Here is a 27,303-nt window from a genome sequence, read left to right on the forward strand (position 1 = left end):
CCCATGGTAGCAGTTAGATTATGACTGACTGTGGGGGGCACAGGTGACAATATTGAGCTGAAACGGGTGGTGGGTGGGTGGTTACTCATAGGCTAAAGGTGGACTATTTTTTAAGGTTGACTGACAACTCTTTGAGTGTCATAATTATTGCTGATTCTCAGCGGTACAAATACTTATAAATCCCAGTACGTTACAAATAAATGATTTTAAAAATCATAAAATGTGATTTCTGGATTTTTTCAGATTATGTCTCTATGAGTGGAAATGCCTCTATGATTGAAATTTCAGACCCTCTACCTATTTTCGAAGTGGGCAAATTTGCAAAATCTCAAGGGGTGCAAATTCTTCAGCTCTTCACTGTATATGCCAGCGTCCTCTTCAAGTGCCCTTCCTGTTCCGACAGCGTTACATGAAAGTATTAACTTGTATTCTTTACACTATGCTTTGTTTTATACATGATGCACAACAATGATTTTATGTGAATTGGGCAATAATCTAGTTGTAACATTTATTTGTTACATGTTTAGATGCTTTTTATGCATTATAAAATATTTCTGTCTGAATTATGGGGGTCTTGGATTAAATTAGGGCATTTACATGGAAAATATGTCTCTATTTACAGAATTTTCAGGTTACGAAACCATTACCAGAACCACTTAATTTCAAAGGTAGAGGTAACACTGTTTGAAAAGTGCCGATTCTGTACCCCATCAGAAATTGCAACTCACGGCAAGAGACTCGAAAAATGTGTCTCACGCCTCCAATTGCTTAGCTAAATGAGATCTTCATCCTCTTTTGTGTGGAACTGTTGTTCACAACTAGGGTTGCCACTGTCTCTTGAAACACGGGTTCGTCTGGTATTCAGAAACATTAGTACACCTCCCTTATTGAGCTTTCAAGGGTCACGCTTTGTCCCGTATTATCATCAAATTCAAAAATAGTGTCTTCTTTGTAGAACAAATACAGGAATGGTGCTTTACAAGAATATGCAGAGAAACGCATTTCCTCACCTATCCTGCTTTTTGACCAATGCAGGCATGAAAATCACTCACCTTTCGGCGAAATTCGCCGTTTTGAATTCAAAAAGGGTGACCTACGTGAATTGTGTTGATCCAATGAGAAAATTTTTAGGGGGGGGTTGTAAGTCCATCTAACTAACTAACGACATGTTTTATTGCGGTTGCTAAGCCTGTCGCGATATGCAGTGAGTCCATTTATCGCAGGGTAAATAAAAATGAGGGCGGTAATTTTCACGGCTGCGTTTCATCACCTCGTGCGTGCGTGTAGATGACATATGAGACTCCAGTTGTTGTGTCCAGATGTTTATTGGTCAACAAAACGCTGTAGAATTACAGTTCACACGTACAAAATAAGGAAACACATCTATATTAAACACTTTCAACATTAGCATTGCTACACTGAGACTAATGGGGGAAAAATACTTACTAAACTAAGACTTAATAAGCTAAACTTACTTTAGCCTGCTATAAAACATTAGCAGTCTTTTTCAAAACGCAAACTTGCGGTTAAAAGGTGACGCTTCAAACATGAAAAATCGCTGGTTAACAGCATTTGCAACAAAAAAATGGGGGAGGGGGGGGGAATCTATTTGTGACACCACAAGCAATGACGCCAAGTGCTTTTTGCAGAGTGTAAAGTTGTTAGCGGTTTAACGAACGAAGATGTCTGAAAATTGGCAAAAATGGGAATTTTAGATTAAAGTAAAGTAGATTTTTCATGTCCTACTTTGACTTAACAACAATATAATGACGAACTCTGATTATACATATTTCCAACTGAGAAGTTATACTTATGTTATAATTTCAAGAATTTTGACAAGTTTAAGGTGAAGAAGGTCCTAAACGGTTAATAGGTTGTCAAAATAGTTGTTGATTAATTTGCTAATCAATTAGTTATCGATTAATCAGTTGGTGCACCTGTGACACCCCCCCCCCCCCACACACACACACACACACAAAGGCTCAGGAGCTTAAGCATTTAATTATCCAATTTTTAATTTAGCAGGACAGATTTATTTCTTGTACATTTTGTATTAAAAATACATTGCTAATAATTGTTGTTTTCCCATGTAATTATATCATTCAAATAAGTACCTAAAAGTATTATAATAGAGTGATCCCTCATTTTTCGCGGTTAATTTTCAAATGGAGAATGCCATATGCCAAAAAGTCATTTTGTCATATACCAACAAAAAATGCCACATACCACAAAAATGCCATATACCAAAAGCCGTTTTGTCATATACCAAGTACTGTACCACTTTTTGTTCTCGGCCCTTCTGCATCTTTCAGTGCCATTGACAGCGCTCAATGTCCAATCCTTCGCCCTTCCCAGTCAAAATACATTGTACTATTTTGGCCAAAAATACCTTAGTCCAACTCAGATGAGATTTAATTACCATTAAATGTGGCAATCAAAATAAGTTAGACAAACCTGACTTAAAGCACTGAAACTGAGGAAACACATCAAAACCTTCTTACTTTTCTAGCGGCTTAGTTGTTCTTTCATACGTTTCCATCAATCACAATCCAAAGCATTGGATGCCTGTTGCACTCAATGACGCTGAAACATGACCGGAACATGTCGCAGAATGGCGTACTGCAAGCAACATGTCACTTCCGGTCATTAATTCTCATGACCTTAGCTACTGTTGCTAAGGAAGGATACGCCACCGTTTGTCCCCAATAGGAAATGAATGGAAATCGTGTACAAAGGAGATGTGTACAAAGCTAAACCCACCAATTCTCTCCGAAAATGATGTCCCTGGTGCCAAATTCACTTGCAAAGATGTGGAAGTACGTACATAAAAATGTTCAGTTAAAGAGATGGCTTGAGTGTCGATGGCTGAAAAAGACGGAAAAAAACAAGCCGACCTTAGCATAGCCTTAGCTTTTTTCATCGACACCATTTTCTGACAATGACATTCCCCTGTTTCAACAAGCAATCCTTTATCACCAGCCCTGTCTTTCCTATATTTTATATCCTCTGGTTGTCCTACGTCTCTGACCGTTCTTGGGGGTAATTTATATTTGTGTAGCGATCGCAAATGCTACTCAGTGACAGCCAACAAACACTTTTAATTTTTTCATTGGTAACAAATCTTAATTCTATAATTTCTTTACACTTCCTCCTTACTAAAGTTTTTTTTTTTTTTTTTACAATAGAACAGGTAACAGTGGCAGTCAGATACCAATTTAATTCTTTTCAGGTCATTCATTGTGAGACGGAAGCAGCACGGCACAACGTCACGCTAGAAAATAAGTTAAAAATATCAAAATGGCCAAATTACCTCTTTGTCCTCTGAAAGACCATGCCAACCCAACAAAATGTTTACTGCTTATGTAATGTGAATGGTTACACCGAGCTGGCGTTAAAAGTCCGCGCAAGTTGATTCATTCTTCACATTTTTTCCTCCCGAGTTTTTGTTTTCGGGAAACGTATGAAGAAAACATCCTTCATATGTCGTAATGTCTAGAGTCGTTTCTACAAGTGCCAAAAAAAGCAATGTGTGATCGGCATGTTTGTTTTTGAAAGATTACCGGAGAAAAGTAAGCAGAATTAACATGGTTTCTATACGAGGGCGGGTCTATAATGTCCCACTTCGGCTTTACTTCCGCTTTATGATGCGACGCCACGGTCTAAAAATAGCATGCGTGCGGTACGCCACTTACGCCGGTCTCCTATACTGCTTGCTTTGTACCCAGATGAGCGACGGGGAAATTGGACAACTGCACCTGGGAGAACTGGATCTGACAACGGACGAGTTGATCTTGGACGAAGTGGACCGTAAGTCAGAAAAAAAAATACAGCACAAAGTCGGGTTCTGTGACGGCTTTAAAACGGAGGCATCTTTTGCGTAGTTCACATCCAGGCCAATCTGGAGGACGAGCTGGTCAAGGAGGCGCTCCAGACGGTCAGCGTTTTCCTGGTTTTTCCACCATCTTTAGTTCGTACGCGGTGGTGACGACCTGTTTCTTTCTCTTTTTCTCCACAGGGCGTGGACCTTCGCCAGTACTCCAAACAGGTGGAGGGGGAACTGGAGCGGATCGAGCAGGCGTCCATCAAGGATTGTATCCGCTCAATCTGACTTGCGCCTCTGATAAAAGAAATGTCGTTGTTGAGGTGGTTGCAGCTCAATGTTGCATTCGTAGGGGTAAATGACGGAAAATAAGTTTTCTTTCAGCCAAAAGTCGGCGTGTTTAATTTCCATCGACATGCGGATACATCCTCTCGCATTGCCGTCTTCACAGGCAATATCTCAAATCAAAGTAATCAAAGTCAAACAAAAAGAAGTAATATAAGTAGCACTTTAGACAATTAAGTCCCATCCTGCCCTCTTGTGGCGAAAAGATAATATGTCAGTAATAACAAGCAATAGGAACATTATTTCAACATCAACTGAGGAGACATTTATGAATACCAAACATTTCTCCCAACATTTCTCTCAACAGTCGGTAGGCTGTTTTTCCTAAACGAGCATCAGATATCAAGGAGAGCCAGAACATCGCTCTGCTTCATCAGCAGATCAGCGCATGTGACGCCATTTTGGAGGTAAGCTGCCTTTTGGTCTGCGCTCGACATGCTTTGACGTTCACCTTCCACCTTCCTTGCAGCGGATGGAAGAAATGCTGAGCGGCTTCCAAAGCGACCTGTCATCCATCAGCAGCGAAATCCACACGCTGCAGCGGCAGTCCCTCAGCATGAACGTGCGTCTGAAGAACCGTCAGGCAGTGCACAGCCAGCTCAGCCAGCTGGTGGACGAGCTGCTCGTGCCCGGCGCCATGATCTCGTAAGACCGCCTGCTTCGTCCGTCAACGGCAGCCAATGTGTTTATTTTGGTTTTCCCGCCTGACGCTTCGACCAGCACCATCTTGAACAGCGCGGTGACGGAGCAGGAGTTTGTGGAGCAACTACACGAGCTCAACAACAAGATCAACCTGGCCAAGGAGCTGAGCTTCCGAGAAACGCTAGCCTGCTCGGACATCCAGGACATTGTCGACCGCCTTAAGATCAAGGTTGGGGATTCCGCCACAATGCCTGCCGAAACCGCAAATAAGTTTTGTCTTTTGCCGCGTCGCAGGCGGTGTCGAAGATCGGTGAATTCATCCTCCTCAAGATCAACTCATTCAAGAAGCCCATGACCAACTACCAGATCCCCCAGAACACTTTGCTCAAGTACAGGTATTGATGGATGGGGTTGGTGATACCCCAAGGAGCGTATTGGGGTGATTTTCATGAAAGCTATGCATTACGGTAATGAAGGAGACATTTACAAAAGCCACCTTAAAATAGAATGTTATGATGGCCAAGCCATTTTTTGTCATCAACAGTTTGAGCTCCGTAATATTTTATTTACGTTACAATAATCGTCGAAAAACATGTAATATTACACAATATGGTAATGATGGTGGCGAAGCAGACATACTATTTATAAAAACATAAATTTAACCATATACTTCATAATGATATTGACGGGACATGGGGCCGATTAATAGGGGGCCTGCATTGTTGGCGTAGCCGTCAAAGCTGACCGAGTGGAATCACAGACAAAGCGTTTTTTTCGTTGAAAATCTTTGTGAATAAATACTTAAATCCCTGAATTATTTATAGATATGGATCCAAAACAGTCTCGATTCTTGGTTAAAAGCAAAAAACGTGCAATTAGCATTTATTTTACGTAAATATGTCGAAGTACAATGCTAGTCTGTTAGTCAATGTGGAGGCAGCCTTACAACAAAGAGCTTTTTATGTTGAAAATTCTTGTGAATAAATGCTTAAATCCCCGAATTCTTTATAGATATGAACGTAAAACAGTCTCGATTCTTGGTTAAAATAGCAAAAAAAAATGGGCAGTTAGCATTTATTTTATGTAAATATGTCGAAATACGATGCTAGTCTGTTAGTCAATGTGACAGCCGCCAAATGCAAACGGAGCTTTTCCAGTGAAAATTCTTGTGAATGAATCCCTAAATCCCCGAATTCTTTATAGATATGAACGTAAAACAGTCTCGATTCTTGGTTAAAATAGCAAAAAAAAAAAAGGGCAGTTAGCTTTTATTTTACGTAAATATGTCGAAATACGATGCTAGTCTGTTAGTCAATGTGACGGCCACCATATGTAAACAGAGCTTTTCCAGTGAAAATTCTTGTGAATAAATCCTTAAATCCCCGAATTCTTTATAGATATGAACGTAAAACAGTCTCGATTCTTGGTGGAAAGCAAAAAAACTGTGCAGTTAGTATTTATTTTACATAAATATGTCGAAGTACGATGCTAGCCTGTTAGTCAGTGTGACGGCCGCCATATGCCGCCAGTTTTTCTGGTGAAAATTCTTTTGAATTAATGCTGAAATCCCTGAACTCATTATAGATTTGGACGCAAAACAGTCTCAATTCCTGATTAAAATTTTAAAAAATTTAAAAACTGCAGTTATCATTTATTTTACGTAAATATGTGGAAGAATGATGCTTGTCTGGTAGACAATGTGGCGGCAGTCTTACAAAAAAGAGCTTTTTTCTGTGAAAATTCTTGTGAATAAATGCTTAAATCCCTGAATTTTTCATAGATATGGACGCAAAACAGTCTCAATCCTTGGTTAAAATAGCAAAAAAACAGCATTTATTTTACATAAATATATCGAAGTATGATGCTACTCTGTTGTTCAATGTGACGGCCGCCATGTGCAAACAGAGCTTTTCCAGTGAAAAATCTTGTGAAGAAATGCTAGTCTGTTAGACAATGTGGCAGCAGCCTTACAACAAAGAGCTTTCTACGTTGAAAATTCTTGTGAAAAATGAAAAATATAAGAATTACCTTGAATCCTCAAACAAATCACTACTGAGACAATCCTTCCTGTTTATAAGCGGTACAGCTTTTTTACTTTTTCAACCTAAATCCGGCGTTGGATCGCTGCATGTGTCGCTGCGACCGATTGTGGACAAAGCGGATTGTGGGATGGCCCCCTACTTGAAGGCATGGCTCAGTGAAGGTAGAATCTGACCCGTCAATATTTTTATGAAGTCTATGATTTAATTATTACCAATTTAAAAAAACAAGGCCAAACAATCTTACCTTGTAGCCATCTTTTGTCTCGCATCCCTTGTGGCGCATTATGATTCAGAATAACTTTGTTTATTTATTTAAAAACAAACAAACACTGTGATAATGACGTGCAACAGTAATGGAAGCTGCATGCTTGGACACTAGATTTTGTTAAATGTTTTTTTCATACAAAGTAAGAAACCATTATAGTTCGTCATAATCTGCTGAATTCTACAGTTTGAAAAGTTTTGTATGTATATTGATCATATATTTTAATTAATTTGATTGAGTATTCATGATGCTGTATTGAGGTTAAAAACATCAAAGATTTCAATGGACATATTACAGACATGAATTTACAACTCTAAAACATACCAAATTCTATTTTGTTAAGAAATGGACTGGCCACATAATATATATAGCCATCTTTCAACTAAAAATGAACTACAGTGGTATGAAAAAGTATCTGAACCTTTTGGAATTTCTCACATTTCTTCATAAAATCACCTTCGAATGTGTTCTGATCTTTGTCAAAATCACACAGATGAAAACACAGTGTCTGCTTTAACTGAAACCATCCACACATTTATAGGTTTTCATATTTAAATGAGGATAGTATGCAAACAATGTCAGGGGGGGGGGGGGGGGGGGGATAAGTAATTGAACCATCACATTTAATATTTTGCGGCCCCCCTCTGGCAGCAATAACTTCAACCAGACGCTTCCTGTAGCTGCAGATTAGTCTGGCACATCGATCAGGACTAATCTTAGCCCATTCTTCTCTACAAAACTGTTGTATTTCAGTCAGATTGCTGGGATGTCTGGCATGAATCGCTGTCTTTTGGTCATGCCACAGCATCTCAATGGGGTTCAAGTCTGTACTTTGACTCGGCCACTCCAGAACGTTTATTTTGTTCTTCTGAAAGCATTCTGAAGTCGACTTACTTTTGTGTTTTGGATCATTGTCTTGTTGCAGCATCCATCCTCTTTTTAACTTCAACTGTTTTAGATTTTCCTGCAAAACATCCTGATAAACTTTTGAATTCATTCTTCCATTAATGAGTGCAAGTTGTCCAGGCCTTGAGGTAGCAAAACAGCCCTAAATCATGATGCTCCCTCCACCATACTTCACGATGGGGATGAGTTGTTGATGTTGGTGAGCTGTTCCATTTTTCTTCCACACATGACATTGTATGTTACTCCCAAACAATTCAACTTTGCTTTCATAAGTCCACAAAATATTTTACCAAAACTGTGGAGTCTCTAGGTGCTTTTTTGTGAACATTAAATGAGCAACAATGTTTTTTGGACAGCAGTGGCTTCCTCCGTGGAGTCCTCCCATAAACACCAATTTGGGCGTTAGTTTTACATATACAGTAGTTGATGTGTGCACGGAGATATTGGACTGTGCCAGGTATTTCTGTAATTTTTTAGCAGACACTCTAGGGTTCTTTTTTACCTTTCCAAGTATTCTGCGCTGAACTCTTTGCGTCATCTTTGGTGGACGGCCACTCCTTGGGAGAGAAGCAACAGTGCCAAACTCTATCCATTTGTAGACAACTTCTCTGACTGTCGATTGATGAACATCCAGACTCTTAGAGATGGTTTTGTATCCTTTCTCAGCTTTATACGAATCAACAATCCTTGATCGCAGGTCGTCAGACAGTTCTTTTGACGGAGCCATGATGCACATCAGACAATGGTTCTCATCAAGACATTTCTTACCAGTTGTGTGTTTTATAGTGGACAGGGCAGTTTTAAACCACTCATTAGTGATTGGGCACACACCTGACTTAAACTGTTTGGTAAAAATTGGTTTCAATTGCTTTTCAAGTCTCCTTAGGCAGAGGGTTCACTTACTTATTTTCCCCCTTCTGTCATTATTTGCATATTATACTCATTGAAGTATGAAAACATATAAATGTTTGGGGTGGTTTTAGTTGAAGCAGACACTGTATTTTCATCTGTGTGGTTTTGACAAAGATCAGATCACATTTGATGGTGATTTTATGCAGAAATGTGAGAAATTTCTGATACTTTTTCATACCACTGTATTTCAGGTTTTCAGGACTAGAGATAATTTAGCTTAGTTTACTGAGAATCACCCACTGACGCATTACACAAGCGGTGCCCACACTGAATTGATACTGTTTTGGTCAATCAATAGTGACCTATAGTGCTGTACATCTAAAATCCTTGCGGGTAGACAAAATGTAAATAAGGAAAAACTTGCATGCTGTAAACCCAATATTAGTCTGTGAATGATTATTTCAACTGCTAGTTTTTTTTTTTTTATTCTAGAAATGTATCATTTTATTTGTTTCATTAACCCAGTGAAGTTGATGATGGAACGTTGTCAAACGTTGAATTTATTTAGTATTGGGTTTTTGCGATTCAAAGTGCTGTGATATAAGAAGACACATACAAAAATGGAGTCGTTCATACATTTTATTGAGTTTGTAAGTTTCTTTGCTCCAAAGTGAATTTCCTGTTGGACAAAAGCAAACCGTTTCATCTCTATCCAACAAACCGCACAACATGTCGGTGCTTTTTATTTCCTTATGATCACTAATTGGTGCTGCGCATCCAAAAGATACACTTCCCGTACCGGTCACATTTTTTTCATCAAAGCGATACACGCAGCACGTGCCCGGATACAAAGGCATGCACGTCAGCTTGTGAAACTTAGTTTCGACGTCTTTGCAGGTTCTTCTACCAATTTTTGCTGGCCAATGAGAGGACGGTGGCCAAGGAGGTCCGAGACAATTACGTGGACACCTTGAGCAAAATGTACTTCAGCTACTTCAAGTCGTACAGCGGCCGGCTGCTCAAAGTGCAGGTGGGTCGACGAGGCCGCTATTCCGTCAGATTTTGCTCCCGAACAGAAACCGCAAAATCTGATAAGGAAGCAAAATCTGGCAGAAGACTGCCGCCGCGCCAAGCCACATATGCTTCCTCCACATGAGCCTGACACACCCTTCGTCGCGCAACAGGTGGCTTATTATCTTTAATTGACATCAATCTTGGTATTGAAAGCTTGCCAAAAGTTTTAAAAAGTTCAACCAGTTGAAAGGTGAACACTTAATATGCCAGGAAACTTCCACGAGTGGCTTGTCTCACACAAATCAGCTGAGGAAAAAAGTCAAAATTGACTCTATTTTAGACAAAACTCAAAAAATAGGCAGGACAAAATTGTTGGCACCCTCACCTCAAAATTTGGCTGCACATCATTTGTAAGAAATAACAGAAAGCAATGACTTCTTATAACCATCAACGAGTTTTGTGCACATCTCTGATGGAATTACTCTTCTTTTGCGAACTCCAGGTCTCTCAGATTTGAAGGGTGCCTTTATGCAACAGCAATTTTGAGATCTCTCCATAGTGTTCAATATGATTTGAATCCGGACTCATCAATGGCCACCTCAGAATTCTCCAGCGCATTGTCTCCAACCATTTCTTGGTGATTTTTGTGGTATGTTTTGAGTCATTGTCCTGTTGGAACACGCATGACCTCTGACGCAGACCTAGTTTTCTGACACTACCCCCTACATTCCGGCCCAAAACATTTTGATAGTCTCCATATTTAATGACTCCTTGCACACTGTCAAGGCACCCAGTGTCAGAGGTAGCAAAACAACCCCAAAACATCATTGGATCTCAACAATGTTTGACTATAGACACTGTGTTCTTTTCTTTGTAGGCCTCATTCTTTTTTCTGGCACTGGGACTGGTTTCCAACCATTTCTTGGTGCTAGTTGAAGGTATGTTTTTGGTCATTGTTTGAACACCCGTGACCTCTGACACAGACCCAGTTTTCTGACAGAACATCTACATTCTGACCCAAAACAATTTAGTCAAATTAGTCTCATGATATATTTCATGAGTCCTTGCACACTCTCAAGGCCCCCATTGCCAGAAAATAGAATGAGGCCTACAAATAAAAGAACACACTGCCTATAGTCAAACATGGTGGAGGTCCAATGATGTTGTCTTGGTGCCTGGGTGCCTTGACAGTGTGCAAGGAGCCATGAAATCTGGAGACCATCAAAATGTTTTGGGCGCCAAGGTAGGATTTAGTGTCAGAAAACTGGGTCTGTGTCAGAGGTCATGGGACAATAGGACAATGACCCAAAACATACCTCAAATAGCCGTAAGAAATGGTTGGAGACAAAGTGCAGGAGAATTCTGAGGTGGCTCTAGATGTGTCTAGATCTAAATCCCATTGAACACTTATGGAGAGATCTCAAAACTGCTGTTGCTAGAAGGCACCCTTCAAATCTGAGAGACCTGGAGTTCGCAAGAGTGGTCCAAAATTCCATCAGAGAGGTGCACGAAACTTGTTGATAGTTATAGGAAGCGATTGCTTTCTTTTATTTCTTCTAAAGCATGTGCAACCATATATTGAGTTGAGGCTGGCAACAATTTCGTCCAGCCCATTTTTTGCATTCTATGTAAAATTGTCTACATTTTGGCTTTTCTATTCAGCTTTTTTGTGTTTTTCCGATGCAAATTAGAAAAATAAACACATTCATATTGAAAACTTTTGTATACACGTTAATGTCTGGGAGAAACTGTTATTTCTGGAAAAATGCCAGGAGTGCCAGTAATTTTATCCATGACTGTATATAACAATTGTGCATTCATTCAGTAACCGTTAAGTGTATGAAAATATCTTGTAAACATAAGCATTCAAGTATACACATCTAAAACGGCTTATTAAGAGCATTTTCTAAAATACAAACACACACCCACACCCACACAATAAGCTAAACTGGTCCGACTCTTGTGCCAATTAAACATTTAAGATTTTATGATGGCAGTGAAATGACGCACAATAAAGCAAGCACATACAGTGGGGCAAATAAGTATTTAGTCAACCAGCAATTGTGCAAGTTCTCCTACTTGAAAAGATTAGAGAGGCCTGTAATTGTCAACACGGGTAAACCTTAACCATGAGAGACAGAATGTGGGGAAAAAAACAGAAAATCACCTTGTTTGATTTTTAAAGAATTTATTTCCAAATTTGAGTGGAAAATAAGTATTTGGTCACCTAGCAACAAGCAAGATTTCTGGCTGTCAAAGAGGTCTAACTTCTTCTAACGAGGTCTAACGAGGCCCCAGTCATTACCTGTATTAATGGCACCTGTTTTAACTCATTATTGGTTTAAAAGTCAGTCACACTCCAAACTCCACTATGGCCAAGACCAAAGAGCTGTCGAAGGACACCAGGGAAAAAAATGTAGACCTGCACCAGGCTGCGAAGACTGAATCTGCAATAGGTAAAACGCTTGGTGTAAAGAAATCAACTGTGGGAGCAATTATTAGAAAATGGAAGACATACAAGACCACTGATAATCTCCCTCGATCTGGGGCTCCATGCAAGATCTCACCCCGTGGCATCAAAATGATAACAAGAACGGTGAGCAAAAATCCCAGAACCACACGGGAGGACCTAGTGAATGACCTACAGAGAGCTGGGACCACAGTAACAAAGGCTACTGTCAGTAACACAATGCGCCGCCAGGGACTCAAATCCTGCACTGCCAGACCTGTCCCCCTGCTGAAGCCAGTACACGTCCAGGCCCGTCTGCGGTTCACTAGAGAGCATTTGGATGATCCAGAAGAGGACTGGGAGAATGTGTTATGGTCAGATGAAACCAAAATAGAACTTTTTGGTAGAAACACAGGTTCACCTCACAGGTACCTCAGCACCCTTGCGTCGCTTATTGAAGGCGAATGAGCCATGGGTGTGGTCTTCACAATGCTCTGCTGCCTTCGCTGCCCTGAAAGACCGGTTGATATCCCCTCCGGTCCTGGCTCATTTTGATATTAACAGCCCAACCATCCTGACCTGTGATGCGTCTACGGCTGCAGTTGGTGCTGTCCTTTCCCAGCTGCAGGATGGCGTGGAGAGGCCAATTGCCTCCGCATCTCGCGTTCTTTCTCAGACGGAACAGCGCTACTCGGTTGCGAACGTGAGGCGCTCGCCTGCGTATGGGCATGCGAACGGTGGCACATGTTTCTCTATGGTCGGGACTTCACCATCAAAACAGACCACCAAGCCCTGACTACGGTGCTTGCCACATCCGGCACCGGACACAAGCCGCTGCGACTCCACCGCTGGGCCGATCGCCTCCGGCAATACGACTATGATCTTGTATTCACCCCAGGCAGGGAAAATGTTGTAGCTGACCTCCTCTCTCATTCTATTGCAGCCTCAAAGCCTTCTGTCCCACCCAAGCTGTCTAGGCCAGCAGAGGACGAGGAACCGATCCTCATACAGACATTGTACGCGCCTTTGCAGCCTACAGTCAGGCTTGAGGAACTGCAAGCTGGATCGGATAAGTATCAGATTTTGTGCAAGCTCCGCACATATATTAGACTGGGCTGGCCTGCCAAATTTCCTGAGGAGCTAAAGCCATTTGCTAAGGTGAAGGATGAGTTGTCCTGCTGGGTTGACACATGTGTGTCAAGGGGACTCCGTATCATCATTCTGACCACCCTACGTGCTCGTGTGCTGGTGATGGCATATGAGGGCCACCTTGGAGTGGTTAAGCTCAAGCAAAGGTGCCGTGAGTTCGTATAGTGGCCAGCAGTTGACCAGGACATTGAGCATCTGGTCCGTGACTGCTCCGCTTGCCTTCTCAGTGGCAAGGCAGGGCCTCCACCTCCTGCTCCCTTACAACCTCTCGCATGGCCTTCTCAACCATGGGCCTACGTGCAATTGGATATATGTGGTGAAATCCATGGCCGGAATGTTCCTCGCCACCAGCGCTTCCTTGTGGTTGTGTATGATCTCCACTCCAAGTGGCCTGAGGTGGTTCTAGTGGGTACGGTGACGTCATGTGCTATAATCCAAATTCTTGATGATCTGTTTGCTCGCTGAGGGCTGCCAAAGACTGTGACGACTGACAATGGCCCTCAGTTGACATTTGCGGAATTTGTGGATTTCCTCGCCAACAGAAGCATCAAGCGCATTCGAACCGCCTTCTACCACCCTCAGGCCAATGGAGGTGTGGAGCGCTTCAATGCTACGCTGAAAAATGGTATCTGTGCTCACATGGCACAAGGCTGTAGTTTTCCTTTTGGACGATGGCTCCCGTTGGCATGCCTGCAGGCTGAGAAAGGTTCCACCGCCTTCACCTCCAGGTGGAGCAGCACTTACAGTTCCAGGGAAAGCGGATCCTGGACCACCTGCACATCCAGTGTGGACCGTACCTGAGGAACCAGTTGCTCCCCAGCTCCGGGCGCCACAGCAGCTGGATGCCAGGCCAGTGAGGGTCCGAGCTCGACCGGTTACTCTTCGGGACCATACCATACCTAGGTTGGGTGTGGGTCTTTGGACAATAGTTTATGTTGCATGTTAATGTTCTTGTTAGTTGTTGGGTGCGGGTTTTCTTTGCAACCCATCAAGAGGACAGCTTTTCACCAATCTGGTGTCTTACAATGGCAATCAGTAGAATGCAGTCAGGTGCTTCTTGTTTCCACGCACCCCTCATTGGTTAAACTGGCTGTACTGGATCAGTTGTAACAAAGACCTGGACCCACTGCGGCCCTTTAGGACCGGTTTGCCCACCCCTGCTCTAGAACCTTGATATGCTTTTTACGAAGCCACTCCTTGGTTATTCTGGCTGTCTGATTCGGGCCATTGTCATGTTGGAAGATCCAGTCAAGCCCCAGTTTCAGTGCTCTGAGGGAAGAAGGTTATTTCCCAACATCTCACAATTCATAGCCCTGGTCATCGTCTCCTTAATACAGTTCAGTCGTCCAGTCCCATGTGCAGAAAAACACCCAAAAGCATGTTCATGGATACATCATTCAAGAAAAGTTTAGGGCACATGACTATTTTAGTAATAATAAAAATAAAAAAAAGATAATAATATTATGCTGTGGCGTCTACAAGGACAATGCCAACTTGGTAATGATAATGCACACTCAGCAGGAAAATAGTACATCATTTTCAATTAATTGTACCCACCTGGACGACACCAACTGTAACGCTAAATGCTAATGCCAACAATAATCCGAATGCTATGCTAACACTCCAAGCCACCGAGTCAATCATCATTGCATTCACAACATTGTCACCACCCTATACCCTCCTCCACCCTCCCGCTCTGCCCTCTCACAGGAAGCTGTGAGAAAATCCGACAACTAGTGTTTCATTCAACTAAATTGTAACGTCCTCAGTAACGGTAACAGAGTTGCAGATGGGAAATTTTATTAATTAGATGACTCACTACTAAAAACAATAACACCATTAGAAATGCCATTATTAACAACACTGTTTATAGGTCACTTACTGTTTGAGTCACTACCTATTTACTTAAGGAGATTGCCAGGTCACTGACCCTGAAACACCCCAAAATCTTCCGGAAGTGATTGAAAATCAATAGCTAATACAGCTGAAATGCACCCAAATTAAACTCATTGGTTGCCATTGACTGCCATAGACGACCAATCCATTTAAAGTGGGAGGGATGGCACACTCACACTTCAAACGGATTGGACATTTACTTGTGAAAAACTCACAACTGAAGGATGAAAAGAGCCTGCTTTTCTGTTCGTTAGATATTTTGTAGGATATCTTAGAATGATGTCCTGCCCTGTCCTGACCCGTGTATCGATAACCAATTATATCGCCATATCATGAAATCGTTATGGTGAGCTTTGTATCGCAAATCGTATCGTATCGTGAGGTACCAAAAGGTTCCCAACCTTAAATTGATGCGCAAATGAAATATAACCAACTCTGAATTCTCTTATCATCAAATTTATTCAAATGGAACCTTTAACTTATTGATTTCCATTGATGACAATAGATGCCCCTTTCATTTAAACTGGCTGTAAATGCTCATCTTAATTACACTGACACCATTCTTTTTTCTCAAACGCACGTTTGATTAGCTGATGACTAGATAAATTCCCTTATTTTCAGTGTAAATCTGTGAAAGTAAAATTATATGTCAGTGCTGCAAGTAAATTTTACTCACTTAGCTTTCTTGAAATAAGATCATTTTCAGCTAGCTATTTTTCTTAACACACTTATTTTAAGCAAAAAGTGGGTATATTTAATCTTAAAAAAAAAAAAAAAAAAGCTTTCTTTTCATCAGAAATGTTCTTGATTCAAGAACTGATATTGTTTAAAACGTTATTTGAAAGCAATTTTTTCCTTGATTTTGGTGAAAAATGACCAACCTTCGAATGTATGGGCTTAATAAGAACAAATGGTAATATTTACCTAAAGTAAATTGAATAATCTGACCCTTTAATCTGTTAACTAGGCTTTAACACACATAACAAGATGGAGGAAGTTATTCGAATAGATTTAAGAAAATATCAGATTAAGACGGTAAAAAATTTGCTGTGTGATTTGCATTGAGCATTTAGCCAATCAATTAATTAGGTTCAAAGAAATGTAGCCCTCACCCCCGTTCACCCAATCTGTTTGATCTTAATAATGTCCCACCCTCAGCAAAAAGTGTACATGCAGGTTATGCTGTTATATCGTCCCTACCAATATTGAGACCAAACCTATGCCCTTGTAATGGACCCATTTCAAGGAGTCAGGGGAAATTATAATTGCCGTGTATAGCATTATAGTAGTTTCGGTGAGAAGGTGAATAGGTTTTTTGTTTTTGTTCGTGAACTTTATTTCCAGACAAAGGCACATCGAGGTACCATTTAGCTTGGCATGGAGAGGTATGAGAGCCATTTTTCGAGTGTCCCAGAGTTCACAAAACTTGAAAAAAAAGGGCATTTATAAAGGTTTCGTCAGCCGTGATTGCGTATATCCGTCCATCCCGTCAAAGACGGCCGTCCACCACTCACTTTCGCCAAAAAGTCCAATCCAAAATACTGTAATGCCCCGGATGGGAAGAGAAGGAGAGTCGGTTGACTTACCCACTTTATTGTGGCTACAATAATAAAGAAAAACAATAACAAACTAACAGTGGGCTGCCGCGACGTGCGACTGCTATCTCTTGCTATCTCGCCCGTTGTCTTTCTCGCTTCCTTCTACGTCACAGCTCGTCTCCAGGGGAGTGACGGACATTGTAATACACAATGAATAGGTTACCGCTGAACCCTTCATTCACAGTAGGCTGCTGCTAGTTTGAAACGGCCTTAAAAAAAATCTCTTTTACAAGGCATGGCGGCTTTTATTTTGGTGTGGCGGTGCGCCACAATGTTTAATATGTAGGTGAAACCCTGTGTAAATGCCCACAAAATTAATTGGGTGTCTAGCGCAGTCAATGGCAGCCAGTGAGCTAATACTTTTCTAAAGGAAGATTTTGGTAGCAACCCTGGCATTAAACGCATCGTCTGGAAATTTAATACTGACTGCAATTTTCCATTAAATTAAAGACAATTTAAGACCTTGATAATCTGGATTTTAAATTCAAGACTTTTTAAGGACCCCGCAGGAACACTGTGTCAGACGAAGACTGGCATCCATCTCGTTACATTTCAGTCTCCCAAAACAGTTTTTAGCTCATTCTCATCTCCTCAACAAAATATTTTCATTATCGTCATCGCTGATGAAAACAACACTGGTCTAAAGTATGAAAATATGTGACATTGTGATGTTTTTTTTCTTGTTAATATTGTGTTGAAGTATCAGTTTAAAGAATATGCGGTCGGGATTATGTGCTATGTCGTGTATTTGATGACCTCATCCTTGACAGGCGTGTCGGTTTTCATTGCCATTCATGAACAAGGAGTGAACCTGTTCCCTGTCTTTGCCCACGTGTAGTATGAAGAAGTGGCTGACAAGGATGATCTCATGGGAGTTGAGGACACTGCCAAGAAAGGTATGATGCTTGCGTAACTTTTTAATTGATGGCAACACCTGTCTCAAGTGTGGGTTACAGGCTGACACAGGGTGTGTGTGCATGAGATGGATTGTTCATTGTATAGAAGGAAAACATAGCAAAAATGCCACCGATGTCCTTAATTTCCAGGCGTGGTAGCAAATTAGCAATTAAGGTGCAATCCTTCACACCAGCTGTTAACCCATTATGTAGCGAGTTTATAATGGTATCTAAAGACAAATTCCCATTTCTTATTGTCAAGACGCCGAGCACACTTGGCTGAATTCATCCAGCGATCCAAGGCAGGAGTTGGGTCAAACTACTCTAGACTAGGCCCCTCCAGAGTCATCCGCATTAGGGCTTCTTTTGGAGATCTTAATCCCAGCGGACATAGGCAGCACCGTCAGGTCTACTATTATTCACCAACTTTGGCCATAATTTCTTCAAAATTGTGGATTTACAGTACCACAACTGGACTGGACTGTAACCTGATTAAAGTTCACATGCATAGGTTTGAGTAGGGCAGTAGTCAGAGAGGTCCACTACTAAGATTCACCAACTTTGGCCAGTACTTATTCAGATTTATTCAGATTTGCGGCTTTTCAGTGCCACAAAAAGGAGAACTGTAACTTACCATCCACTAAAACCACACATTGCTCAGAGGAATTGCAAAATATTGCACTGACGTGACAGTGTACGTAACGCACATGTAGATGTCTCTTGGGGTCTTTTTTACGAGTGAGGGTAGGAGGGAGCGGGACATTGACAGGCAGATCGGTGCAGCGTCTGCAGTTATGCGGACTCTGCACCGTTCCGTAGTGGTAAATAAAGAGCTGAGCTGAAAGGCGAAGCTCTCGATTTACCAGTCGATCTACGTTCCTACCCTCACCTATGGTCAGGAGCTGTGGGTCGTGACCGAAAAAACAAGATCCCAGGTACAAGCGGCCGAAATGAGTTTTCTCTGCAGGGTGTCCGGGCTCTCCCTTAGCTATAGGGTGAGAAGCTCGGTCATCAGGGAGGGACTCGACGTCGAGCCACTACTCCTCCGCGTTGAGAGGAGCCAGCTGAGGTGGCGCGGGCATCTGGTTCGGATGCCTCCTGGACGCCTCCCCGGAGAGGTGTTCCAGGCATGTCCCACCGGCGGGAGGCCCCGGGGACAACCCAGGACACGCTTGAGAGACTATGTCTCTCGGATGGCCTGGGAACGCCTTGGGATCCCGCCGGAGGAGCTCGTTAGAGTGGCTGGGAAGAGGGAAGTCTGGGCTTTCCTGCTAAAGCTGCTGCCCCCTCGACCCGAACTCGGAGCAAGCGGTAGATGATGGTATGGTATGCTAGCAGTGTCGCTGCTAACCCCGGCTTTATACATGATACTGTCAGACCCAGAAAGCATCTGCTGCCGTATTTCTCTCTCCAATTTCCTCTCAAAACTATTATATTTTACATTAGCAAAATGCGAATTAAAAGGGTCAAATCTTCATTGCACTGGTGCTCCCTTTTTTTTCTCTTCTGGCAACAAATTATTTTTAGGCGCAAATGCTCACATTATACAGCGCTTTAGTGGCATCCCCACCAGATGCTTGAACCAGCTCAACTGACTCCTTTCTATGCGAAGGAGCAGCAACTGAACTGAGTCTCTCGCAAGCAACGTTTCTCACCCTGTCTCTATAGACCCTACCCACCGACGTCACAAAATCACGTGATCGCTGTATTGTTCCGCCCCCTTGTCCGTCATGTTGTGTCTGTATTATCCATGGTCTCAATTGATCGAGCAATTTATAATGCATTTCATGGAAGACCCGGTGCTTTCGGATGCCGTAAACTCATTGGATGCGTTGCATAAAAGGCGTTATGTGGAAAAGCTTCAGTTTATCCATTCGCCAGATCCATATTTGATGCCTAAATCGATGTTTTTCGACCCGCTGTCTTCGCCGTATTTGCCTGACATCTGCTAGCTACCCTGATATTTACAACTATCTTGTCCACACAAAATCAGCCTATTCTCACAAAAGTTTAAAAAACTTTAAGAGCTTGGAGGCTTATAAATACTTCGTTGCTGGTTGGGTGAAACAGGTCCTCGTCCACGAAAATTCGGCAGGAATCTATCTTGTGCTTGGAAAGGTGAGTTACGAAATTTTCAATTCAAAATCTTTTGTTCTTGCTAACATCCACTGTCAAGTCTAATGTATTTCATATCATTTGTCAATGGAGCTAGGGCTTTTAATGTTTATATGGTTTAGCGATAGCACTCTCACTACATACATACGTGTACGTTGTCGGCGATTAGCCTAGCAATGATCTTAATTGTGGTTGTCAGCCCAAAACCCTCTTAATATATATTAAATGCATCTTACCAGATATAAAATGACTACTACATAATATGTGGTAATCGTTTGGAGCCCAGTTTTCTCGTCGAATTGCAGCAGCCCATCTCGCTCTCTCCTCTCCGGGTCTCTCGGAATCCAGTAGAACTTCAAGTCTCTCTGTCTATCTTCTCTGTTATTGCAACCGACCGCCACACACGCCTTCACCATTTTGATTATTAATGTTAACGAGCAGAAAAACACGCCGTAAATAGGAGGAATGTACGTAGCCGTAACAGGTAATTACGATGTGTTGACGGACAATTGGGCGGCACCAGTCAGGAGGGCGGAGTTGTGACGTCACGTGGGTAGGGTCTATAGGAGACTATAGTTATCCGCCTGAGAAAACCCATTTCCGCTGCTTGTTCTTGTTCTTGTTCTTTCGGTCATGACCATCGCTCATGACCATAGGCTAGGGTAGAAACGAAGACCGAACATTAGATGGAGAAATTTGCCTTTCGGCTAGCTCCCTCTTCGTTGCAACAGTATGATAAAGTGACTGCAATACTTCTCGGGCTGGCCTGATTCTCTGTCCAATCTCACGCTCTATTGTTCCCTCACTCGTGAACAAGATCACGAGATACTTCAACTCCTTCACTCGAGGTAGGACCTCAATCCACCGGTTTCCTGCGGAGGACCATGGCCTCAGGTTTGAAGGTGCTGATTCTCATCCCCGCCGCTTCACACTCGGCTGCAAACCGGTCCAGTGAGTCATCACCTTATCGTGGTCCAAAGGTTTATGTGCCCCAATGATCCCAAGAGCTATATTGTTGGGAGTCTTGTGCTCCTGGTAGGTTCACCCAATGCAAACACGTCTAAGGTGAAAGGCCAGGCAAAGTATGGTTGACACCCCATGATAAATAGAGGAGGGAAATACAAGACCCTGCCCAGAGGAAGCCCGGGGCCCAGAGGAAGCCCTTTGTAGTATGACTGTTTTTTGGTCAAGATTGATTTGTTTTCAAGTTTGGGTATATAACAAGTACCATTGATTTTTGCATAGCCAAACCTGAAAATGGGTCAGTTTAGTCCTGTTAAAGAATCCAGAGTCGGAAAAGTTCATCCTTGGATCCATGACTCCTCGTTGTCTCAGGTTTCTTCTCCAAGCCATCTCTGAAGAGCAGGAACACCATCTTCACTCTGGGCCAGAGGGGCGCCATCCTCAGCCCCCCGGAGCTAGAGGGTCCCATTCTGGTTCCTCACACGGCGCAGAGAGGCGACAGCAGGGTAAGGCTTACCGGTCCCGTTTGGAAAATAGCTAGAGTGCAGGAAAATTGTGGCTCCGGTTGTGGTCCAACTGGACCTTGTCTACTAGAACGTCATTTAAAGCATTTTTGTTCCTAGCACAAAAGCAAAGTTTTATGTTTTTGCAAAAGATCAACTTGATTGTACAGAGCACGACTGGTAGTCGTACTGAATGCATTGTTTATAGCAGCCCTTATAAATTTCATATTGTCTTTTAGAACAAAATACATTGGGACCTCGACATACAAACGCTTCGACACACAATCTTTTCGACATCCGACGTAAAATTTGACTCGCCATTTTTTGGTGAAAAAAGGAAAAAGACTTACCATTATTGAAATGAAGATGGAAATGATAGAAAAATATGAGCGTGGTGTGCGCATCAGTGAACTGGCTATGATCTTGACAGTCCTCCTACCTCCATTCAGCAGTCTTTATAAGTTAAAGGGCAGATGTAGAGGTGAATTCTTGAACGTTTTACTTTGTTTACATTGTTTTACATTGTATTGAATGCATCATTCACTGTGTCAAAACTCATATTACAAAAAAAAAAAATAATTGACCTAGCAGTTTTTGAGTTACTGCCATAGCAACATCTAAACAATGAGTGACGCGCCTCGCTGCCGGCCGCTACCAAATGACGTCATTTACAGAAGACCTCGCCAGCACTCCAATACGGATGTACAGTATAGCACTACGCTATCTTCACCATATATCACAAAGATTTTTGGGGGTTTTACTTGCAAGATTTATCATGCCATCTCGATGTGTAGTGATAAATTGCTCACATAAAGGCTTGAGACTATCAGTGGCCCTAAAAAACTACTTCTGCAAGGATTTGGACATCTTTTGTGAGAGTCGAGCAGAGTCCCCGGCTCCTCGATTGCTTCCTGGTTTTCAACATCTCAGCGATGACAGCTTTGAAAGCCTAGGAGAAAACAAACCTTGGTTTTTCAAAGACATAAGTTGACCCTTACTGGCTTTTCTAATTCTAAAATTTGAAGCAATTCTGTTAATTTAAGAGGGAAAATTCTACTGTCTGTTAGTTGAAGTGCGACCTGTTTTTTGTTGTTTGCTGGCCTGTCATAAGTAGATAGAATACAACTGACGGGCAGAGGTGGGTAGTAATGGGTCACATGAACTCTGTTACATTTACTTGAGTAACTTTTTTGAGAAAAATGTACTTCTAAGTGTAGTTTTACTAAGCCATACTTTTTACTGTTACTAAAGTTGATTTGTGAAAAAAAAAACACTATTAGTCCGCTACTTTGGGATATACAAGAGTCGTTAAATTTTTCCTCGTTATTCTACATATTAGATTTGTTTATTTTTTGCTAGCAATGCTATTGCCAAGAGCACCGCCACTAATTCCACTAATGAGACGTTGCAACAAGGATCATATGACTCCATTACACCAATCAGACGCAAGCTTGTCGTTCAATGATTACAATGAGCCATTCAATGAGCCTGTTCAATCACGCGTCTTTAAAGCACGATAACAAATGAAGTATTTGACATAGCTGCACTCAACATGAATCGGAATCGCGGATTTAAAACTCTCCCAGTCTTTTATTTGGCACCGATTGACTACGGAAAACCGGAGATATGATCCTTTTAATTTCCTAATAGTAACTATGAAGGAACTACAGTATTCACTACTCAAACTGGAACTATTTTCTCCACTAGAGGGCAGGGCACACATGCTGTTTGGACGAATAAAGCTCCATTACTGTTTTTTTTTTTTTTTTTTTTTACTCTTTTTAATGATTTTTTATTATTCTTTCTTTGGCTTAATGTGCTTCTCTAAAGGGTTATTGTCCAGTTTCATTATAACAACAGTTCATATAGATACGTTTGTGCTGAGAGAAAACAAAACCATTGTTTAAAAAAAATAAAAATAAGCAGTTACTCAAAATGTTCCTAATTACTGAGTATTATTTTCACTGGGTTCTTATTTACTTGAGTACATTTTTTGGATGACTACTTTTACTTGAGTACCGTATTTTTCGGACTATAAGTCGCGGTTTTTTTCATATTTTGGCTGGGGGTGCGACTTATACTCAGGAGCGACTTATGTGTGGAATTATTAACACATTATGATATAATTTCACATGTTATTTTGGTGTTTTGCAGTGACACTGATGGTTTTGTAAAGTTGTTAGCATGTTCTTATGCTATAGTTATCTGAATAACTCTTTACAGCTATGGCCACGTTCACGTTCTGCCTTTTGCAGTGTATGTTCAATTGTATTATTGACTTTTTTATCTTGAAATGGATGCGTTTAGTTTGTGGCGCTTTCACGGCCACGTGAGGGCGCACTCGCACTTGTTTACGTGAAGAAGAGTGCTCACACGCCAGAAGAAGACTGACAGCTACGTAGCTCTGAGTGAGTGAGTGAGTGAGTGAGTGAGTGAGTGAGTGAGTGAGTGAGTGAGTGAGTGAGTGAGTGAGTGAGTGAGTGAGTGAGTGAGTGGGCGAGTGAGTGAGTGAGTGAGTGAGTGAGTGAGTGAGTGAGTGAGTGAGTGAGTGGGCGAGTTAGCGAGAGAGAATAGACGGCTGCAAACCTACTTTCATTGTTTATGCTTTTAAATCATCTCTACAGAGGCAACGCCTGCGTGTATCATCTTTTCTGTTGTTGTTGTGTGTTTTCCACCCGCGATCGGACACTTAGAGCCAGTTGTGTGGTTGTTTGAACGATGTGCTAATGATAGTGAACGCATGCTAACCTGTTACTTATTACTCATAGTACCTAATTATCATATATTTACGTTGATGCGAACCTGTTTTCTATCGAGGACCAAATTGATTCAGCAAATTATACGGACGTCCAGCATTGTCTTTTGGGAGTTCGCTGTATAGCCAGGACCGAGCCGTAACGTAGGACAGTATATTCACATTTCGTTGTTCATACACTGTACACTGTACATTTATTTAGCATGTTGTTCTCTATTGTATTTTTATATTAAATTGCCTTTCAAGATGACATGTCTGTTCTATGTGTTGGAATTTATCAAGTAAATTTCCCCAAAAAATTCGATTTATACTCCGGTGCGACTTGTATATGTTTTTTTTCTCTTCGTTGGGCATTTTATGGCTGGATCGACTTATACTCAGGAGCGACTTGTAGTCCGAAAAATACGGTAATACTTTTTTGAAGTAACGCTACTCTTACTTGAGTCAAATTTTTGGCTACTCTACCCACTTCTGCTTATGGGTCATTTATTCATGTGAATTTGATACATTTATTACTAGATCTATATAACTACTCGTCTGTGTATGCAATGACTGATAATTATATCACAGAATGTTCGGGGAGAGCAATCCCAATGCTAGACATAGGCTTAACACTCTTCCTTTTGTGAAGTGTCAAGCCATCAATCGGTGTCATTGCCACCGTCTGCTGTGCCTAGTAAATAGTCATCATCTGACGCCTCAGGTTCAAACATGTAAGGAGTAACTGTAGACAATGGTTCCTGGGAGCCCGTATCATCGCTAACGTCACGAAAAAGCGATCCTGAATGGCTACTTTTGCTGGATATAACACTATCGCTGGTGCTGCTATAGATAAAATCTTCTGTTGAGTTCTGTAAATGACGTCACACTTCTGGGTTTTGGAAGGCAATATTGATGGAGTGTTGAAAAACTAAAAAAAAAAAAAACGCATTCTCCTCACAGTTACCCGTCTGAAATTTACAGAGCCCCAAGGGGACATTGAAGAAGAAAAAAAACAAAGGGAAAAAAATAGTTGATGTTAAAAAAAAAAAAAAAAAAAAAAAAAAAGTGTTCCTAGAGGAACTCGGAAAAAAACATCGAAACAAAACAAAAAAAAATCTTTGAAAAAAAGTTAACATTGTAGCAAAAAAAAAACAATCCTAGAAGCTAATTGTGCCTCCAGGTCAGTTTGAGTTTTGGAAATCGAAGAGATCACAGTGGACGTCTTGGATGCTCAGTGACCTGAGAGAGGGCAAAATACTGGAATCCTTTAGCAACAGATGGCCTGTCCTTGCCTATACATCTTGAAGTTGACTAACAAGGAACCCAGCACACGCCCAACAGCTTCTGCAGAGTGAACTTTTCTGCAATACAGATGTGGTAATCCATGGTTTGCCGGAAATGTGCTTAATATCAAGAATTGATCTTATGCCTTCATATTTTAGGCCTATTTCAAAGTAAAACTCAATTAACCTACCCCAAGGGTGAACAAGCTCCATTGTTGCGATTGTTTATCTGGAAATTGAGCCTCACACTGCATGTTTATCAAATTAGGTGTTTTTAATTTTATTTTTGCTGCGACATCAACTTTTTTTTTTTTTTTGCTTAAATGTAAAAAAAAAATGCTTGAATGCAAAAAAAAATTTTTTTTTGCTTCCATGTAAAAAAAGTTTTTTTTTCTTTTTAATTTTTTTGTTTTGTTTTTTTTTTACTTCCGTGTCTTTTTTTTTTTTTTTTTTTTTTTTTTTTTTGCTTTGACAGAAAAACAATTACAGTGTTTCCTTTTTTTTTCCCCCTCTGTCTTTTTTTGTCTTCTTCCATGCAGGGGTCGCGTTAACCGAATATTTTCCGTCGTTGACCGGTTTTTTAAAACGGTGACGAAAAAACTGAAGTCCATCTGTCATTTTGACAGGTTGCAATTCACACCCCAGACCACAGGGTGGCGAGTGAGCATATTAATTGGCTATTGTCTCTCTTGATGCGTGACGTTGTTGGGCTTACTCGGAAAAATGTCAAGGCAACTGAGTGTCCGAAGTTTCTTCAAAAAGCCCTAAAACGCCGATGGTGTTGAAAAAAGAGGGACTGATGCATTGGAGTATGAAAGATGACAACAAATCAAGTGAATCGCCGGTTCACTCCTCACTGCGGCGAGCAGTTGAAAACACCGCCAATTACCAGGAAGGGCAGAATTGGTAACACGGTGAAAGCGGCATAAAGCCAAAAAAGCGGACCAGACTAGCCAGAGCCTGAAATTATTTCAAGGAAAATATGGAAGGTGCCACCACTGTGTCTACTCTTTTTGCTAAGCTAAGCTCATACCACGGGAGCACGTTGGCACTTGACGCGCCGTCACCCAGGTGTATTTCGGAAGACAACAGGAAACAACAAGCTAGCGGATTGTAAGTCCATACAACTTTCTAACGATTTTTAAAAAAAAGAAGATGCCTTTATGTGCGTCGTATCAACGTGCATTTTTATTTAATAATAATTATTATAAATTTAAAATATATATACAGTATATATATAAAATGGAATTATATAATATTTTATTATTATTAAATGTATTAGGATCATGGTCCCACTTGGGGGAACAAAACAAAAAACAAATTATATATACATGTGGAAACACAGCACTGGCCTGCTTACTGTAATCCATGACTGCACTAATGTTAGTTACTTTATATTATAAAGTATTATTGTATTATTGTGTATATACATATAGTGACTGCATCAAGATATAGTCATTTTAAAAATTTAAGTGACGGGTAAAAATAGATTATGACCGGATTTTTATGACCCTGTCAGTCAAAATGACAGACAACGAAAAAGTCTAGCGCAACCTCTGCTTCCATGTCCCCTTAGGGGCTCCGTAGAAATGACAGTCATTTTGACCCAACCGTGTTGTTGCCCGGGGCACCGTGTAGGCTAGAACCACCACTGTGTCTGAGAACGTTTTACCTAGTGAGTGTCAATGTTGTGGCATTAGCAGCGCAACAACTCTGAAATTTCTGTGCAAACTTGAGTTGAGTATGGTCACAGCTCTTGGAAAGAACCGGTCTCTCAGTCTGTTGGTTCAGGCTAGTAGTGCCTGCCAGATGGCAACAGGTTAAAAGG

General features: G+C 41.4%; 1 protein-coding gene across 1 annotated transcript in view; it reads left to right on the forward strand.

Annotated features, from left to right (window-relative positions):
• The window catches only part of vps52 (VPS52 subunit of GARP complex), a 40,425-nt gene that overhangs the window by 4,100 nt on the left and 9,022 nt on the right, over window positions 1-27,303 (forward strand). Inside the window, exons 2-11 of the mRNA XM_057827290.1 lie at window positions 3,726-3,807; window positions 3,882-3,934; window positions 4,016-4,091; window positions 4,505-4,572; window positions 4,635-4,810; window positions 4,886-5,036; window positions 5,102-5,202; window positions 9,770-9,902; window positions 17,817-17,874; window positions 21,325-21,458. Of these exons, the coding sequence (XP_057683273.1) occupies window positions 3,726-3,807; window positions 3,882-3,934; window positions 4,016-4,091; window positions 4,505-4,572; window positions 4,635-4,810; window positions 4,886-5,036; window positions 5,102-5,202; window positions 9,770-9,902; window positions 17,817-17,874; window positions 21,325-21,458 (1,032 nt within the window). The remainder of the gene's footprint in view (window positions 1-3,725; window positions 3,808-3,881; window positions 3,935-4,015; window positions 4,092-4,504; window positions 4,573-4,634; window positions 4,811-4,885; window positions 5,037-5,101; window positions 5,203-9,769; window positions 9,903-17,816; window positions 17,875-21,324; window positions 21,459-27,303) is intronic.

This window comes from Corythoichthys intestinalis, chromosome 22 (assembly GCF_030265065.1).
Source record: "Corythoichthys intestinalis isolate RoL2023-P3 chromosome 22, ASM3026506v1, whole genome shotgun sequence".
NCBI lineage: Eukaryota > Metazoa > Chordata > Actinopteri > Syngnathiformes > Syngnathidae > Corythoichthys > Corythoichthys intestinalis.